Source organism: Ammospiza caudacuta, chromosome Z (genome assembly GCF_027887145.1).
Source record: "Ammospiza caudacuta isolate bAmmCau1 chromosome Z, bAmmCau1.pri, whole genome shotgun sequence".
Taxonomy (NCBI): domain Eukaryota; kingdom Metazoa; phylum Chordata; class Aves; order Passeriformes; family Passerellidae; genus Ammospiza; species Ammospiza caudacuta.
In genome coordinates, this window is record NC_080632.1 from 52,319,031 (window position 1) to 52,337,882 (window position 18,852).

The 18,852-nt window shown below is 38.2% G+C and overlaps 1 protein-coding gene across 2 annotated transcripts in view; it reads left to right on the forward strand.

Annotated features, from left to right (window-relative positions):
* The first annotated feature begins 6,007 nt into the window (after nt 1-6,007).
* ARL15 (ADP ribosylation factor like GTPase 15) overlaps nt 6,008-18,852 on the forward strand; it is a 225,372-nt gene continuing 212,527 nt past the window's right edge. Inside the window, exons 1-2 of one of the 2 annotated variants that reach the window (XM_058824007.1) lie at nt 17,008-17,018; nt 17,615-17,671. In XM_058824007.1, the coding sequence (XP_058679990.1) occupies nt 17,618-17,671 (54 nt within the window). In that variant the 5' untranslated portion in view covers nt 17,008-17,018; nt 17,615-17,617. Of the gene's footprint in view, nt 6,108-17,007; nt 17,019-17,614; nt 17,672-18,852 lie in introns of those variants that run through there. The other variant, XM_058824008.1, reaches the window with a different exon arrangement.

Below are 18,852 nucleotides of genomic sequence, written 5' to 3' on the forward strand. Positions count from 1 at the left end.
CAATGGCATTTTTTTTACACTTTAGAAAGACTATGATTAGAAAACTTATGAACTTAAGAAGTATTTTCTGACCCCTAATAAGAAGGTGAAAGGCTGTTAGAACTGGATCAGAACTCAGCCCATTTATAATTTGAAAGAGACTGAGTATTGTGTCTCTCATTTTTTTAGGGGTAAATTTGGAGCCAAGTACAATTCTAGCTTAACAGAACTCTCATCATGGAAACAAAAGAAAAAGCTACAAAGAGACACATGTACTTGCATGTTAACACTACAGCAAAGACCACAGAGTCTAACTGTACTGCTTCTATTTACATATTCGTTCAGTAAAAAGGCAAAGCAATCTGAACATGAGAGATAAATATTTGAAGACTTTGTAAACAATGTTACTACAAACTTTGAGCAAAATTGTAGTCCTCATAAAATAAGTCACAAAAATTGAAAGTTTCAGTTAATCTCAGAAAACCAGACATTATGAAAAACATTACTTGATTTCTTGGAGTTTACCTCCCTTGTTAGCAGGGACATGAAGGTAAGGTACAACTTTTAATCCATCTCTTGATGTTTACCACAGCACCACAAGCAATAGAGAATTAAATCTGATCAGAACTGTGAATTTTTTTCTTTAAATCTTCACAAGACAACTATTTTCTACATTTCACAAAAAAGAAATCAAGCAAAGATGCAAATGCTTTCTTAAGTGTATATGAGAAGAAACCCTAAAGCCCTAAGTCTAAGGCTTCCAAATTCCTAAGTCTCCTAAACACAGATGCCCTGCTACCAAGGCAAATATCTGTGGCCATTTAGTCTTCAAGTTCTGTAATAATTCAAACAAGGTTACCAGTTTAGGACTAGGACTGTTAATTACATATTTTATTGCTGTGGGACTGTTTAAAAACCTAACATAGAACAGCCATGAAATTAAAAATGAGTCTACAGCATTACCAACTTGAGCTGGGATGACACAGAAATGAAAAAATATCATATGTAAATTCCAGCATACTTAGCAATATAATCTATTCAAATTTCTCATGCAAATTTTTTTGCATCATTTTATCAACAGTAACATTTTTTTGGTGCACAGGAAGGAGTAAATATCCTACATAAAATCAACTATAATATTATAATCACTTTATTCATAACCCATGGGTTTAAATTAATTATTAATTATAATTATACTAAATTTATATCAATGTAACTGCAGTGGGAAACTGGTTTCTACTTTTTACCTTGTTTCATCATTAACCTTTGCTTTTAGACTGCCTGTTGTTATTCTGCCAGTGAGGTTACCTGAAGGTCAGCCAAATATTGCAGGAAACAAGAGAGAGAACAGGTGAAAAATCCTTTTTGAAATCTGTTTGCTTGTTTTCATATCCATGTGTTCTTTTACAGACAAATATATATATATAGATATAACCATAGTACACATGATGACTAAAATGCTAGAAGGTAGCAAAGCATTAGAGCAAAGAAAAAGAGATTTTTGACTGAGAGGTTTTGCTTCTCTCATAGGGTTCATTCACCTTTGGCTGTAGTATCTCTGCATGTTGACATTTGTCAATATATCAGATAAAGTGCTGCAAATTGCTTCAAACATTATTTATTCAAAGCACCTTCTTCCTTTCCCCATAAGTTACATGAGTTTGATTAACAGCAGACTCCAAGTCACTTACTGAAATTTGAGCTGCAAATAAAACTGCTGACTGGTCTTGGCATCTATTTAATATTTAAACTCTCCTAATGAAAACCTCATTCTTTGATTTCTCTGTCCAGCTATTTTTACATTTTTATGCCCTTCTGGATATTTCTAGGAAATACTTTTGGTCACAATTGGCCACATGTATTTATGGTTTAAATGTATACTTAGGAATCTATTACCATTAGACCATTCAAATATTTTTTCCTATCATTTTTCCAGCTACTGAACAACAGAACTCTTCTAAATAATCTTAACTCCTTTTTGGTCCAACTTCTTTTCTATTCTGCCAGTGAAGTCAGAGACTGTTTTATCACATCATTTGTATTCTTGAACTAAGCACAGTTTGTACCTTCTAAGGCATCCAATTCTAAATTTCTAGCCATAACAAATAAAGGGGTTTTGTAGCATTTGGGAGCCTTTACATTACTGTATGAGCATCCTGAATCAAAGAAGTCCACATTTTTATGTGAGAGATTTTTCTACAGATTTTATTTTTCCAGAGTAAGTATATGGTATTAACCTGAAGGTAAAAATTATGTTTTGTTTTCCTGCTAACTATCCTATGAGTAGCCAAAATGGGACAACTGCTGGTGTAACAACCTTGTACCATGGAAAATATTGATAAGTATAAGTAAGGCAGCCTCTTCCAGTATTTTCAAAGATAATAAATGCTTTTCTTCTCAAGGGCAAAATATCATGCCCCTTGAGTAATTAATGTTCTCAAACAGAGCTGTCAGGGCTCCTTATATCAGTAAAACCTGGTGATTAAAACAACCTTAAAACAACCACCTTCTTGCTAATAATAAAAAAAAAAGTCACATGCCTTTCCCATATTAAAAATTGGGTGGGATGCAGAGAGCAAGGGGAGAACAAACATACCCTGTACTTTGTTCTCTTAAAGAATGAAATTATTCTCATGCGGCAAAGTGGTTTAGATTGTCTCAGTCACTGATGTGCTACTAGGTTTTTTTGTTTTAGGAAACCTTTTGTAAGATACCCAGTTTTCAGCCCATTCAAACTATGATGTGCCAACACTATACCTATGTACATCTACTGGCTGAATAGCAGCACTGCTTTCTACACAAGCATTATTATGACAGAATCTATTTAACTAACGAGACTGGAAATTGGCTACAGTATGGCTGTCATTCAAGATGTTTTCCAAGATAATGCTCACTGGACAATCTGTCATTGCTGACTATGCAATTCCAAAAAATATACTAATTCCATTCTAATATGTTTGGAAATAGGCAGATTCATAAGTATTTACATTTAAATTCCCATTTTGCTGATATCTATTAAGTAACAAATATGATATCTATTAGTAACACCTTTATGTCAAATCCGCCACCCAAGTTTGCTAACTGCTAGTACCACAAATGCTTGAATTTGTCAGATGTTACTCTTAGGCTAAAATGTTCAAAATCATTAAATTGCAGTGACAGAAGCAATGGATGATAGAATGTTGTACTTAGCACTTCTCAGGGTCAAAGTCTGACTCTCAGGTTGATTATTTTTCATACAAGTTTACAGAAAATTATTATTGCGACAGGATTTCACTGAAGATAAACTTATGCTTCTGTGCATAAGCTCACTTCCATTTTTGGAACCAGACTGACTACCTCACAGCCAACACATGACGTTTGCTCCATTTAAATACTTTGATCTCTTCCTTCCTATCTTGACATATGAGTTCCTGCTGACAAGCTTCTTTATGAAAATAACTTACATGCATTAGGTATATGTATTCCAATATGAAACTGAACTTCATTTTAGATGAAAGAAATCTTATAGGACTTGCTAGAAAAATCTCAGCAATAGCATGACTACTATGTAGGCTGGAAGGTATGTGCTATAGGACTTGTATTCTGCTTACATTCCGCTATTGTTCAATGTTAATCTCCACTTTATGTAGTAAAATTAATGTGCCATAAGGCTATGCAATGGCCAAAGGAATAATGCATTTTCAGTGAACAGAAGGATTAATACATACATTTAAGCTTGGCTTCTCTTTTGATCAAGTTTGTGGGATTTTCAGTGTATACATAAGAAATTTCTTGATTTTTTAAACTGATTTTGTGTTCAGATCGTGAGGTTTTGTTTATAAACTAGAAAGAAAATCACATTTATAAAATAGAATAAACATTTTTCTTTGGATATATAAACACACTGCATCTTCATAATAAGATCTATAAACTTCATATAAAACAGAGGGGTCTTCTAGTTCTTTTTCTCCAGATGTACATCAGTGCTAAGTAACTAAACTAAACTACATCTGAGAAATGTTATTATAACTCATGGCTACTCTCAGAAATTCTACTAGCTTTGATTGTGATGTCTGTCCATGTTGAAATATCCTTCCCATTATTTTCCAGTAGATGTACTGAATCTTCCTTGCAATAAAAGCCAATTACTTCTTTTCCTATCACAGCAGCATCTCTGCAGCAACTCTCTAGATTCATAATTCTATTTTCTTCTCAATCTGCTATAGAAGAAATAATTCCCAGTCCTTTCCTATTTGTCTCACAGGAAACAGCTCTGAAATATCTGCTTGTTCTTGATGTTCTTATTTCAGTCACCCTGCATTTAGAGAAGCATCAAAAGGCAGCAAGTCTCAGGAACGATGTATTACTGCAAAAAAAGAAGAAATAAAGGGTTTTAATTGTTAAGGGGAAAGCACTGCAAAACGTTAAAAATCACATGTGATGACAGAAGTGTGATAAAATCAGTTTCTTACAGCTCCTGTGTTACATTATTGAGAGGCCTGCTTTACCCACCCCCGTCGTGGCTAAAGTAGCCTTTACACTGTAGTTCCCCCTGTCAAAAGAACATTTCAGGATCAAGAGACAGTTGCCAGCAATTGCTGTGACTAAATGAAAAACAGTCAAAATGTGAATTGCAGAAAGGGCCAAGCCTTTATCCCTCCTTCCACTCATTGACTATTAAAATACTAAAATTAGTGAACTTCTAGATGATTAAAAAAAACAAACATCGGTACTCATATAAATTAAACTTAAGTTGCTATGCAGATGTATTTGATATTGAATCCCAAGGTAAAGAAAGGACTACCAAAGGAATCTTTTTTTTTCTAGACTAGATGTATGCGGAATATGAATTATCCATTGGCAAGATTTATTTTGGGCAAGCATAAAGGGAATGTTTTATCAACACTCTCTGGATATAGTAACTGAGACTGTCCACAACAGGCCTTAATTAGTTACAAAATTCAGAGCAGTAATTGTAATTTATGTTTGCCCACCCCAGTTTACTAGATGTAGGTGAACGGCTCACCAATATCCTTAAAAATATTGATTCCCTGTTGCTCCTGGCTCCTCATTGACACCTGTTTTCTTCTATCTCCTTGTCTACTCTTCTACTTCTTTTTAACTACACTCTTATTCTTTCACTTGATGTCTCATTTTTAGATTTCCTATCCCACTGTCACACACATTAAGTTTCCTTCCGTTTCTCCAGGAGTCAGGCATCCCTACTAACACCTCAAGTTTGTGAAAAAGCCTCCAAGTTAGGATGTCAGGTAGCAGTAGGAGACATGGACGTTTCTTTCACGGGTTCTTAGGGGAACCATCAAAGAATCAATCAGATTGGGAAGGAAACCTATGGCTGGATCATCGAGTCCAACCTGTGAGCAAACACCACGACCTTACTAGACCACGAACACTAAGTGCCATGTCCAGTCTTTCCTTAAACACCTCCTCAGCCTCCCTGGGCGGCCCGTTTTGGTGTCTAATCACCCCTTCCATGAAGAAATGCTTCCTGGTGTCCAACTGAACCCCCTACCCCCCCCCGGCTTTGCTTAGCACCATCTCCTCTCGTCCTGTCACTGGTTGACTGGGAGAAGAGGCTGAACCCCAGCTGGCCACAGCCTCCTTTCAGGCAGTAGTGCAGAGTGATAAGGTTTCCCTTGAGCCTCCTTTTCTCCAGGATAAACACCCCAGCTCCCTTCACTGCTCCTCACAGCACTTGTGCTCCTGTGCGTTGCCCTTCCCTGGGACCGGTTAGGCTGCGGGACGAGAGAGCCCCGGCAGCCGCAGCGGCGCGGCCGCAGCGCTCCTACGCCTTTAAGGGCGGCCCGGCCGCGCCCCCACGTGTGCGATCAGCTGACGGCGCGTCCCGCCCCCGCCCGCCCCTGCCCCGCTCCCTCCGCCGCGCGGTGCGGGCGGCAGCGCGGCTGTGACAGCGCCGCCGGGGCAGCGCCCGCGCCCCCCGCTCGCCCCCGGCGCGCCCGCCCGGCCCCGCCGCGCCGCCCGCCCCGCGCCCCGGCCCCGCCGCTGCCCCGCGCCGCCGCTGCCCCGCCGGCCCAGCGCCGCTGTCAGCCCGGCGGGCGCCCGCGGCCCCTCCGGAGAGCTCGGCAGCGCGGCGCCCGGCGCCACTCCGGTACATGGATTACCTGGTAGGTTCCCGGCGGCAGCGGAGACCGTCGGACATTTTACTGAGCGGCTGGGGCGGCGTCCGCGGCGCGACGGGGTGCGGGGGGCAGCCCGGGGCCGGGGGCAGCCGGGTCCGGCCGCGCTGCCGCACTCGGCCCGGCGGGCTGTTAACGGGCGATAAAGCGGCCGGGCCCCGCTCATTTGGCCGCTATTAGGTTGCTAAAGCCGTGACCCGGGTCGCTGTTTTTTTCCTAAACGCTGGAGCTTAGGGCATGCTTCAGTGAACTAAATTGCTACCGCGGACGGGACCAGCCGAGCGCCCGGGCAGCTGGTATTCGGCGGTAGTGTTTATGGCTCTTTAATGAATATTGGCTCCATTCGTCTGTGAAAGATCGTATCGCGGGCGGGCACCTCAGCTGGGATCGTGGCTGGTGTTTGCCCTCACCCGCGCACCCTCGGCGGGCAAAAGCCCTGTGGCACGGCTGGCTCATGAGAAGGTGGCTTTGTTTTAGTATGGTACCTGCTCACCTGGTCTTTTCAGCCCAGCAGTGGGGGGGGGGGGGGGGGGGGGGGGGGCGTAAGGAGCACACCCCATCGCTCAGGTCCTGTTGGCATCCCATTGCTCCAGTCTTGTGGCTTCGAGCTCTGTGCTGAGAACCGGTGCCCGCTCCTTCACCGTGAAATGCTGCGAAGCGTCAGCTGGGGCAGTGAAGAGCAGGCATCTTCTGGCCATCCCTGTTCGTTGTTGGTGTCAAGCGAGACCAGGAAGTATTGGGAGTCAGAATCTTGACTCTGTCATTCATACTTTTTCACACGGGATGCTCACGGGTGTACGCTTTCAAGAGAGGCTCATCAAATGCAACAAAATCTCTGGAGATGCTCTTTTTAGTGAGCAGAATATTTGCCATGCTGAGATGAGAGCTGCATGCAGTGTCTGCCTTTTCTGGTAGCTAACTAAACCAGAAATACATTAAATTAATACTTCACTATTCTTGTGTCTATGGAGCTAAGATTTGTTGTGGTTTATCGAGCCTTGCAACCCCCAAAATGTTTTAGGCTTGCCTTTCTGAATTTGAATACTACAGAGAGACACTAGAAAATGAGTCTTGTGTGGCAGAAATGGTAGGCAGACTTCTCTTTAACAGCCTAGTTAATGAAATACTGATAATAAACTTGCCGGATATCAAGTGCAGCCACATAGCTCCTTGAGAGCCTGGAGCTGTTTCTGTGATTTTTTTTTTTTTCCTGTATAAACTTATGGCCAGACGAAACTGGCCATATCTGTACTTTTTCAAATGCTTGCATTAACCTTTGTGACTGCTACAGGCTGTTCTGTGGAAGGCCAACCACTTTGAGAACAAAAAATTTAATAAGCCTTGCAAACTAAGAGCATGTTTTTGTATTAACTTAAGGGGGGAGGGGATTAAATAACTCTGTTTTTTTTTTTTTTTTTCTTCCCCTGACTCTTATTCTCCAGCTGATACTTTTCCTCTTTTTTGTCATGTGGCCTTCTTTAGTGTCAGTTCTAAAACCTGTCATTGATTATGAGGTTCAGGCACCTTAGAAAATCTGCTCTAACAACAACAACAACAAAAATTATGATGGTGACTTAGACAGCTAGTTGTGTACATCTGTTTTTGGCTTCTTGTCACAGTCTGCCCTGGTGTAAAGATGGGCCTACTCGTTATCTATGCAAGGCTTGAAGTTGTGTGAATGTTAAGGCTGTAGAACAATCGTCTCATTATTTCCATAGCAAAAAGAGCTGTACATGTTAAGGAATTTTGTGTTTTGTGCATTTATGTTGGGTTCTTGCACGTATATAGGCATGAAAACACAAACAGAAGGTTTCTGGTTCCTCATGTGGGGCACCTGTGTTGCAGCCTGCCGGCAGTGAGGTTTTCTCCCGTGCTTGCAGTGTGAGGCAGAGAGCAAAGGATGAGTTGTTTTCCCTTGCAGTAGTGCTGAGACAGAGTATTTGACGAGTTTTGGTTGTCAGGGGGGCTGAGTGAGGGAGTGTAGTGGAAGGAGGTGAGACAGATGAGGTCAGGTTTGTTGCTGCATGAACTCAGGGGTCAGTGCATCTCCACAAGGAGTCTACCCTCAGCCAGCTCTTCCCAGACTTGCATAGGAAAGTTCTTTTCCTGATTTTAGCTGCATAGGACCTACATGGATGGAGATGTCTTTTTTCCATTAAGAATCAGATCCCTAGAAGTAATGAACATCTGAAGCACTTTCCAATATCATCAGGTTATTGAAAGCACTCAAAACCTTCTCAGAGTGAAGTCAGTTGGAGCCAGCTTGGACTATGGCCTAAAATTTTTATGGACAGATACCCAAAACCTGAGTAGTGCCTTCCCACTTAAAGTGTGGCCCTCGATTTATGGCTATGCCATTTGATAATAAATTGGTGCTAAAAGAGTATCTCCCGTGATGCTCTGGTCTGTTTTTGCAGTTTTACACTGTAACAAAGAAAAGTATCACTGGCCTCTGTATCTTTGATAGCTAGAAGAGGCTCTTCAGCCTGGTGCCTCTTTTATTTTTGTGTTGCTATAATTATGATGTTAGGAGTGGTGTGTTTTTCTTTTTTTTTTAATCAACATGATTAAACCAAGTCCAGCCTCTAAAAAAGAATACATCTTCACTCAGAGGCACTTTTCACTTACATATGCTGTTTTGCTTGCATTTAGTTAACTCTTTTAAAACATAGTATGTGAACATAGCTGCATGAATGTAGAATGGCAGGTTTTTGTGACTACATAATCTAGGGTACTGTCTGCAACCTTCTTCAGCTTCATACCTGCTACATTGTGTCTGGAAGGATTTCAGTGTGTGCAAAGACTTGTGTAGGTTGGCCTCTGTTCAGTAGACTATGCTTAATTTAAGGAGTTACGCCATGATGCATCTTGTGAAAAGCATGGTATGTGACCAGTCTTACAGTTCTTGCTTGGAGAACTTGTGGGGAAACAATAAAAATGCTTCAGTTTTTCTTACGTGCTGCAATTACAATGCAGATTTTAAGCTCCTGAGTAGACTTTCACAATACGCTTCTTCAGTGGCATCCTCTGCACTAGGTAAAGTTCTTACATATTTCTATTCAATGTATCAGCCTAGTCTGTGTAGAATTTTTAAAAACTGCTTGAGAGAGTGATAATGAAATTTGAATCTGTCTCTTCACAAAAGAGTTATATTTGCCTAAGAGGTTTATAATAAAAAATTGATAACCTGTTTAATTTTGCATTTTTATTATGATAACTTATCTGTAAATTATATCCCAAGATACTATGTACTGTCTTAGTTGTAGATAAAAATATTTCTTGGAGAGGTACTAAAGAGCATATTCTGACCTGAAATGGAAGATAACTCTTCTTGGATGATGAACTGCTTCAGCTTTAGTAATTTTTTAAAAATTTTTTTGGGTCTCTTTTCTGAGGAGTTAAACAGGAACATGGATTCTGCAATGTCAAGAGAGTGCACACTCATAGTGCATCAGAATCCTTGTTGCTTTGTTGGGGATTGGCTTCTTTTAACTATAACAAGTTTGGGTGAGTTCTTGTTGTTCTTTGTGCACTTGTTAGCAGATGCAAACTATTTTGCTCCAGTATGCATGCACATGAAATCTAAAATTTGATAAGTTTTTGAGTGAATTCAACTAAATTTTCAAATTTTAAATGAATATGTGAATAGGCCTTGAACTGACTTAAGAGTTTCTGCTTTGTTTCTGAACAGTCTTGACCTCACAATCTAAATAGTTAGTGTTCAGACAAAGTCTTACTTGGGAAAAGCTGCATAATCCAAATTGGTATTCTTAAAGTGTTAGGTGATATTAAAAAAATTAAATGTTTTTGAGCAACTTTTCTTTTTTGGGCCGCTTACTTTTAAGACCTTTCTTTTAAATAGTTAGACTCTTTAATTGAATTGGACAGGTTAGATTCAGAAAGTGGCAATGTGGGATAGATCAAGACCACTTAGTGATTCTGGTATACTTCAGATCCAGTCTTTCCATTGCTGTTGCCAGTTCCATTGTTTGGTATCTGCAGGTCACAGGAAACATTTTTTTTCTCGCGCTGCAAATGTGTTAGAGAGGCGTATGTTTGAAGGTAAGGGTTTTTCTTCACTGAAACTTTGTAAACTCGTAGATGCTGTCCTTTGAATAAGGAAAAATGGGTTGAGGTCCTTACTAGCAACTCTGTATTTTTCTTCTGAGGCACGTGTGTGATTTGGATACATTGCCTGCAACATGAGCAGCCACGGTCTATAGGCAGGGCCACGTCCTCTCACTCTTTGCTGAGCACCCCTCTCATAGGAATTCTGTCTTTTGTAATGTAACAATAGGGAATGTTTGGCCTCTAGGTTGACTGATCTATCAGCTATAACAGCCTTGAAAACTTACACCTTCTGTAGAGCACAAGGGCTTCTATTTTATTATTGTCCCTTCAGTTTTGGGGAGTTGATTAGACACAAGGATGAGGGGTCTGACAGTTGTTTCAAAAAAAAAAAAAAAAAAGTAGCTGAATGCAGGAAAGAAAACAACAGCTGTAAGGTGCATGCAACTGCATTCGTGTTTGGATCAGATGTGAATCTTTTAATTGGAGAAGGTAATGTTTACCTAGGTTTGCATTGCAGAGTGATCACAGATGACATGAATTTAATATTTTTCAAATGAAACCAGATGGAAGGATTTACTTCACTAATGGGTTTTTCCACCACAGGCCTGCATCAGAATTAGTGTCTGAAGTATGTAGTAAGAATACTTGGTATTCAATTCCAGCTCTTGCTATGTACTACCAGACCATGTTGCTCTGCAGTGTGCTGCTCCTGAATTCTTCAGTCAGACCTCCAAGCTTCAAGGTAACATGGTGATGAATTTCACAAAAGGTTAGAAATGCAAGCTTTTAGTAAGTGAGAATATCTGCATTTAGTAAGGACAAAATATTCCTTCTAATACCACATGCTGATTAACATTTTTGGCTTGTTGTCAGTATCATCAACTCATGTTTTTTAATACTGCCAGCTTGTGATGTTTATTCTTTTAAATGGAGTTCTGAAGTTTTGTGATTGTATGAGGATATTAGCTCTCTATTAATAAAAGAGCATTTTTAGTTTAGTTTAAAACCACAAATGTGGCCCAAAGAGCTGTAAGGCCCTATGAAAAAAAAACACAACAGTGTTTAAAGTCTTTTGCTTCTTTGTGTTTTGGCTTGTGCTGCTCTGCATTATGTTGGTTTTGCTGTTTTTCACTGTGTGCACAGGATAACTTTCTGAAGTGCAAACTATCTGACTGTGACAATATAAAAGTCCTTGTGGGCATAAGTAGGGTATTTGCAATCTAACAAAAGATGGCTCATGCCAGAGCTCTTCAGCGTACAAAATTTATTTTTTCTCTCTGATAACCTGGTAAAGTGACTAAATTAATTGTTAATGAGTGTGTAAGTAAGCTCCCTCTATCTGAGGAAGAGACACAAAGCAGGAAATGTAGCTGACAAGTGCTCTTGTGCTAGATGCAGTCCTGCCCTAGAACTTTGTTGCTTGTAAGAACAAACTGTAGGAAGAGCTTGAATCTTTGATGTTCTGTATGTTTTGGTGGAGGAACAGAAGAAAAATTTGTTCACAGAACCCACATTAGCTTTTGGCGTTGGAGAATCTAAATAAGCAAGATGGCATCCAAGATCCACTAGGAGCTGTTGATATGGGGGAAGTAAGTTTGCAGATTTCTTTTTTTTAATTATAACTTGGAGCTTTTGTACAGAAGAAACATCTGTTTTCCACATTTTATTAGCTTTATAATAACTGTTGCTTAGTCTTCCTTTATATGATTTTGACTCTAATAGAGGTGAAAAACTTCAATTAAAAATGAAGTAATAGTTTTGTAATCTGTAATACAAATTTCATGAGAAATACAAATGAGCATTGAGAGCACAGCTCTGGCAGCAAATAAGAGGGAGAAGTGAATGCAGAGATTGCAAGGGAGTTTCATGTTCGTGTTTAGCTGTATAAACTGCATATGCTTTGGGTGGGCTGATGCAGAGACAAATATTAAGAATGCATATTGAATCCAGGAAGAAAATCTAGTACCTCTTTTGGTATTTGTAATAAAATGGCAAATGAAATTCAGTGTTGATATATATTTTTAGAAGAAGTCACATGGCAGTACAGATGCATGGATAGGCTCTAAAATATCATCAGTACTCAGGAAAGAAAATGAGGATCCTTCTTTAAAATGTCATCTCAACCCAGACATCTGTCAACAAATTTTGAGTATTAAGAAGGAAAAAGAGGGAAAGATCTCATTTTTACATTGCTTAAATATAAGGTTTGCTCTTGTCTTACTTGCTACATTTCTGGTTGCATCATTTCAGGAAGAGTATTAAAAAAACCAAAGAAAATACAGAGAAGGATGATGTGGTAATTGAAGAAAAGCAATTTCTTCCATACAAGCAGAGATAAGTAGTTACAGCTCTTGAGTCTGAAGAAAAGACAGCTGACTGGTATGAGGAGGTAATAGTCTAGATGTCTTTTGAATCAGAAAGAGATTAGGCAATAAGCATGTTTTTCTATACAGAAGAGCTCACAGTTATAATCCAGGAACTGTGTTTTCTGCATGTGAGTGTAGTTGAACTCTCACTTGTGCAGTAATGTTAGGGAAGTGAAAATGCGTAGACCAAGAATTTGTACAGGGTCTTCAAAGACAAGGCCACTGTGGGTTGGTATTAAACATGATGTTCAGATATGATGGTAGGAAATCCTGAAGTTGTGATTACTGGAACATAAGGATAGGTCCATGAGGTATGATTCCCTGGATATCCTGATGCTTTGCTGTGGACTAAAGACATCCTCCTCATCTTTCCTCCTCATTGAGGAGGAATCGAGAATCAGTTCTTGAACAGGAAATTGCAGTTAGGAAACTGAGATATTCTGAGTGGTGTCCAGGAGTGCTGTCCACTGGAATCAGAATTTCATTGACTACACAGGAGGTGGGACTTTTCAATTCAGAGGTATTTATGAAGATAATTAATCTTCTCCAGGAGCACAGATTTCTTCTGCTTGGAAGTATATATGACAAAAGGCTATTGGCTTTCTGACATCTGTGTTTCAACAAATTTATAACTTTTTATGTAAGGCCCACAACACTGAGTGAATCTGAAACCGTATAGACAACCTGTGTAGAGGGATTATGCACTCTACAATGAATGCTCTCTTTTCTCAGGGCTTTCTTCTTGCCCAGAAACTTGCATAATTTCAGGTTTCAGCAAGACTGGAAAAAAGGTCCAGAATTCTTGAGAAATGTCTATGCTGTTCTTGCAGCTATTAATTTTCTGCTGGCTAATCTGTATCTTACACTGCCTCAGCCACTGCAGTCCTGGAAAGAGTCATGGAAAACTGTTCTACTGAGAATATTGCCTAAAAGAGGAGAGCATTGTTCTCTGGTGCATCCACTTGATTACTTTTTATGATGACAAGAGAGTTCTTGGATCTAGTCCTATTTCCTGTTCACATATCATTGCTTTTCCATCAACATCAGGTTTCTTCTAGTCTCTAAACTGAGATTTATTTTTCTAATGGTTATGTACAAGAAGATTGGTATTTTAGAAATCTAATTATTCAGCATTGAAGGAGAATATTAAAATATTTTCTGTGCCTTTTTTCCCTGAGAACAGTATTAAAAAGAATTCAGGGAGTTTAAATTAGAAATGTTATTAATGGAATTTGCTAGAGGGCTGTGACATCTTGTGCAGAAAGGGGAACCTTGGCAAGGTTAGCAAACAGCAGTTCTGGTCAAAGTTCCTGCTACCCTTACTATAGTGTTGTTGTGTGTGCTTTTGGGTACCCACATGTTCCTTACAACACATGAGCACTGAGAATTTTTTTCAGGCTCCATGCTTAAAGGTACCTTAAAACCTGCATGTTTTATACACTTGTGTTGCTAATTTTTGCAATTTTATACACTGAAAAAGATGCAGATAAGAATAGAGGTGGAAAAACTTCTGCCTGGAAGATCCAGCCATTCCAAGTGTCTGCTGGGTTGTATCACTTCATTATAAATGAGGAGAGGTGTACCTTGATCTCAAACATATTAAAGAAACATATCACCAGGAAAAAAACCTCTAACATCTTCCTTTTCTTGTTTTGCTTTCTGTTTTTGTGGTCTTGGAGGTGTATTCAGTGCTGTAATTTATTTAGAATTACGTCACAGTGAGTTGAGGTCGAGGTGATTCTTTCTGCTGGGTGGCAGAATTGACTGCTGCTGCAGTTCTGTAAGGTGTTGGGTCTTTTGGTTCTTTCCTGAGAACTTGGCTAGGATCACCCTCCCCTTTTGCCCACCAAGGTTCTTGAGGCTAATGCTTTCAACTCGGTGCTTTTAGTCATCAGTTGCAGAACACGCTCTAATTAGTCTTTTCAAAATCTGGTCTTTTGTAAATATTATGAGTAGGGATTTAATCTTGTATTTGCTGACAAAATAGATATTTAAAACAATGGCTTTGTGAGTTGCAGACTCTGTGCCTGTGTCAGAGCTGAATGAGATTTTTTTTAAACAGCAAATACTGAAATTGCTTTGTACTGATAGCAGAATACTTGAAAAAATGGACAGAACAGATGCTTGTTGTGAATTGAATGCTGCACAGCTGCAGGGCAGACATGTTTCTAAGTCATTATAAACAGCCACATTTTTACAAGGTATGATTAAAATAACAAAGTCTTGGGTGAATAGGAAAGCTAGCTATGAGTTTGCTTTCCAGTGGGAGAAATTATTTAATGTTTGTGAGATGACCCTTTGCCTAGGCAGAAGGGTGCTTTTTGACAGAGACGCATGCATATCTTGCTTGACATATTTGATCTGATGACTCCATTTTTCACTTTAGACATGTGAAATCACATCTGTGAATAATTAGTCTTTGTAGAATTGTGTCAAACAAGCTATCTTTCTTTCATAGTATTTGTAGGTATATTTTTACTTTTTTTTTCTTTTATTTTCATGCCTACCGTGTAAAATCCTTTCAGAAAGCAACAATAAACTGTAAGTAAATTATGTGTAAATTTTCCAACAATTGTTTTGTTGCCCAATTGTATGGTCCCAAGTGAGTTGCCACAACCAAAGTAATGAAAGATTACAAGTGTGAAGAATAAACTCCCCATTGCAGCAACAGATAATCAACTGTCTTAATTCAGTGGTCAGACTGATAGTCTGAAGGATAGTATCACTAAACTTTTAATTATTTAAATCAATTCCTGTCACTTTTTCAAGGATTAAACTGAAATACTTCTGGGGAGGGAATGTAAATTTTAAGAAGAAAGGATAGGTGAATATAATAAATATTAATAGTAGTGTTGGATTTAATGATCCTTTTTACCACTAGAAAATGTAGTTTATAAGCATTTTCTTGGAGACTTGAAGAAGGGATTATCTTAATATTTCACTGGGAAATGCATAAGGGAAACAATCAGTACTGTGTGTGACAGAATTCATGCCTTATAATAATTAAAATAGCCTGTGATTTTATAATGTTAACAATGGCAAACCCAACAATAGATAACTAAGGTAACATGGGATGTAGGTTATTTTATTTTGCTGAAGCAAGGATCTACAGGGGCTTGCTGGAGAATTTGAACTGCAGCTTAGTTCTCTCACTAATGCATAGCCTGGAAGTAGTGAACAAAAATTAAAAAAAAAAGAAAACTATTTATAATGCTGTGCTTGTCTAGAATCAAAGCAAACTGTATACATGAAGAAGCTATAATGGTTTGCTGCTGCTGCATGTTTACTTCTCTTGCAAGCTGAAATAATAATTTACTTTATATACAAAGCTGTATCTGCCAGCAACATAGATTCTGCTAGGATACTGAAAATGCAAATCATTCAAAGCATCACCCGGTGTTTTAAGTGTGGGCTTAAATTGCCACAGACCAAGGTTAAACATTAGGAAACTTTCTAGTAGAGCGGGTAATGAAGCACTGGACTAAAGTGCTTGGGGAAATCATCCATCCCTGGAACCTTTGGAACAAGGTCTGCAAATACTGTCAGGAGGGGTATGGTTTATGACCCCGCCCCACCACTTTGTGTAACTGTAGGATTTCTTTAAGTCAGTTCCTGTTTCTCTGTCAATTTTTTCTTTCTGGGAGAAGCTCAGAACACAAGAGATAGACTTAGACTTTAGATGTTTGGTCTTAAGGCTGAAAAAATAGTCTGCTGTAACTGAAATGGTGTTTAAAGTCAGAATCTCCTTGTCATTAATAGCATAATAGATTACTTCCAGTAAGAAATGAAAATCAACTGTGCTGTTGAAGTTGTTTTTCAGGTTTTTTTGCTGTGCTTTTTGACTTTCAGACAGTTCAGTGAAATACTGTTTATTTAAAATTTAGATGTAGCAGTTAACACCAAAAGAAAAATGTTACTAAACATTTTTTTTATTACTTGTAATTATTAAGATCTGTTGTTTTGTTTTTTTTTTTTAATCCCAATTCTATTTAAATGGGTATTTCAATTCAATATTGTTTTTTTTTTGGAGGGAGGGAGAAATTAGAAAGCAGATCCTGAAAAGATGTTTTGATTGGTATGTTTGAAGTCTGTATCATCCAACACTTTATCTTAGATAATGTGTGGACTTTTGAAACTTGTAATGAAAATGTTCCGCTTGAAGGCTTTAAGTTTTGTCTTTCAAATACCTTATATAAAGTAATTCCTCAATTACTCTTCTGAACAAATAATTGTAAGCTTAGTTTATTTTACCTAGTTGTATAGGAAATATGGCAAACCTACAGTAGTTTTTATTTTGGTATTGGAGAGCTGCATTTATTTCCTGGCTTTATTGTGCTAATTAAAGAAGGTGTTTTTCATCTGTTTCATCAGAAACTCGTAGTCCCTCCTCAGCCTCTCTGGGTGACTGCAGAAGACATAGAATTGTGGCATCACAGCAGATTGGAAGTTGAGCAAGTTGAGGGTAAAAACTTTTAATGTGATTATTCTCAGTTTAAGAACAGATTAAATAAAATGTTCTATTTTTGTGTTCTACTTTAGAAAGCTAAAGCAATAAGGCTCCAGAAATGTGCAAAAATTAAATTATATGCATTATTCTGGTATATAGAGGAAGACAGTTTCAGTGATGGTAAAAGGAGAGAAAAATATAAACACAGAAGCTCTTTACAGTCCACTAAAAGGCCAAAAAGAACTCCATTAAAATGATTCTTGCAGATTGATTTTAAATCAGAGTAGATAAAAATAAATGAGACTGACTGAAAGCTTACATGCAAGTTATTAATGTTGTGTACAGGCATTTTTGGGATCATTAGATAAATTGAGACCTATAATGAAATACTGAACTAGTGAGTGTGAAGGTGTTGACACCTCTACACTTAGCTGCTTCTGTATGAAAGGTAGTATGTATCTGTATAACCTGAATTTATATGGCATTTTTCTAAGGTTTTTTAATACAGCTTTGAAAAAGGTGTTTCTTTCAGGGGAGAGGGGAGAGATGGGAAGAAAAGTAATTCTTAAAAAACAGCATTCTTGATAATGTTTTTATTTTAATTCCTTTAGACTATGTCTGAATGTATCCAGCTCTCATTTGCTGTTTGTAGAATTGGCATTTACACGGTAAGGCAATGTTCTAACTAAGTATTTTTGTTAGTGTTAATGCCATTTGAGTGAAAAGAAGTTACTTAAGTTTTTTAGTATTGGATTTAAGTAATGCAGATAGCAAAAGGGATTTGTCATGCTAATTTGCTTAAACAGACTACAGTGGATTTTTGTCCTTTCAAAGATTTACTAATACCAGAAGAAAAAAAGTATCCTCCATTTTAGTTAAAAAAAGGTAAAGAAAAATTCAGCCAGCCTCTTGAGGTGTAAGAAAATTTAGAATTCATGGGCATCAGTTGCTGAAAATTCTTGCGTAATGTAATTGCTGGAGAGTTTATGTACATTTGCCATTAAATGTCTATGATGTTTGAGTAATGTCACATATTAAAACATGTTAGCTGAATGCACATATTTTAAGTTTTTTCTGGAGAGCCTTAAAATTTTGGAAATGCTTTTAAGTTAAACTTAGCAAGACTTATATAAAAGAAATAAGAAGTTTACTTCAATTATGTGTCCCAAATATGCTAGCTTTTTTTTTTTTTCTGCTCCCGGTTCTTCCAGTTAATGTTGAGAACACTTAGATGAATGGGATTTTGTAGAAATTAACTTTAATTAATACATTACAATAATGTAGTGTATACAGAGCTTACACAATGTATATGACTAGATTTCTCAAATCATGCTTCATATCCTGGAGCTTTTGGAGTGGGAATGCTGCTCCTTCTGTTAGCACTTTTCAGGAGGAAGCCTGGAACATACCACTTCATACAGTCAAAAGTATGGGTGAGTTTTGACTAATAGTGAGGAGGGCTATGTGCCATCACTAAATCTTACTTGAGGATAGAATCTCAAAGTTTAACATTTGATTTTGTTCACAGAATTTGGTTCCAGGTCGTGTTAAATATCTGCATGAGGTTTTTTTCCCATAACATTTGCCTGCTTTCTGTTTTCAACATCTAAAAGCCTTTTAAATGGTAGAAAAGATGAGTCAAAGGCATATTTCCTTATGGTATTTAAATTTTTTTGGGACGACTTTCTGTCTAAAAATTACTGTGTGATAAGAGTATACTATCTAAAGGATCAGAGAGGGTTACAGTCTGAGGTTTCAATGGCTACAATATACTCAAATGGTCTGCTAGTTCTTAAGAGGGCTAGAGTAAGCTGCTCAAATTAATTTGAGAGAATGTCCGAGTATAAAT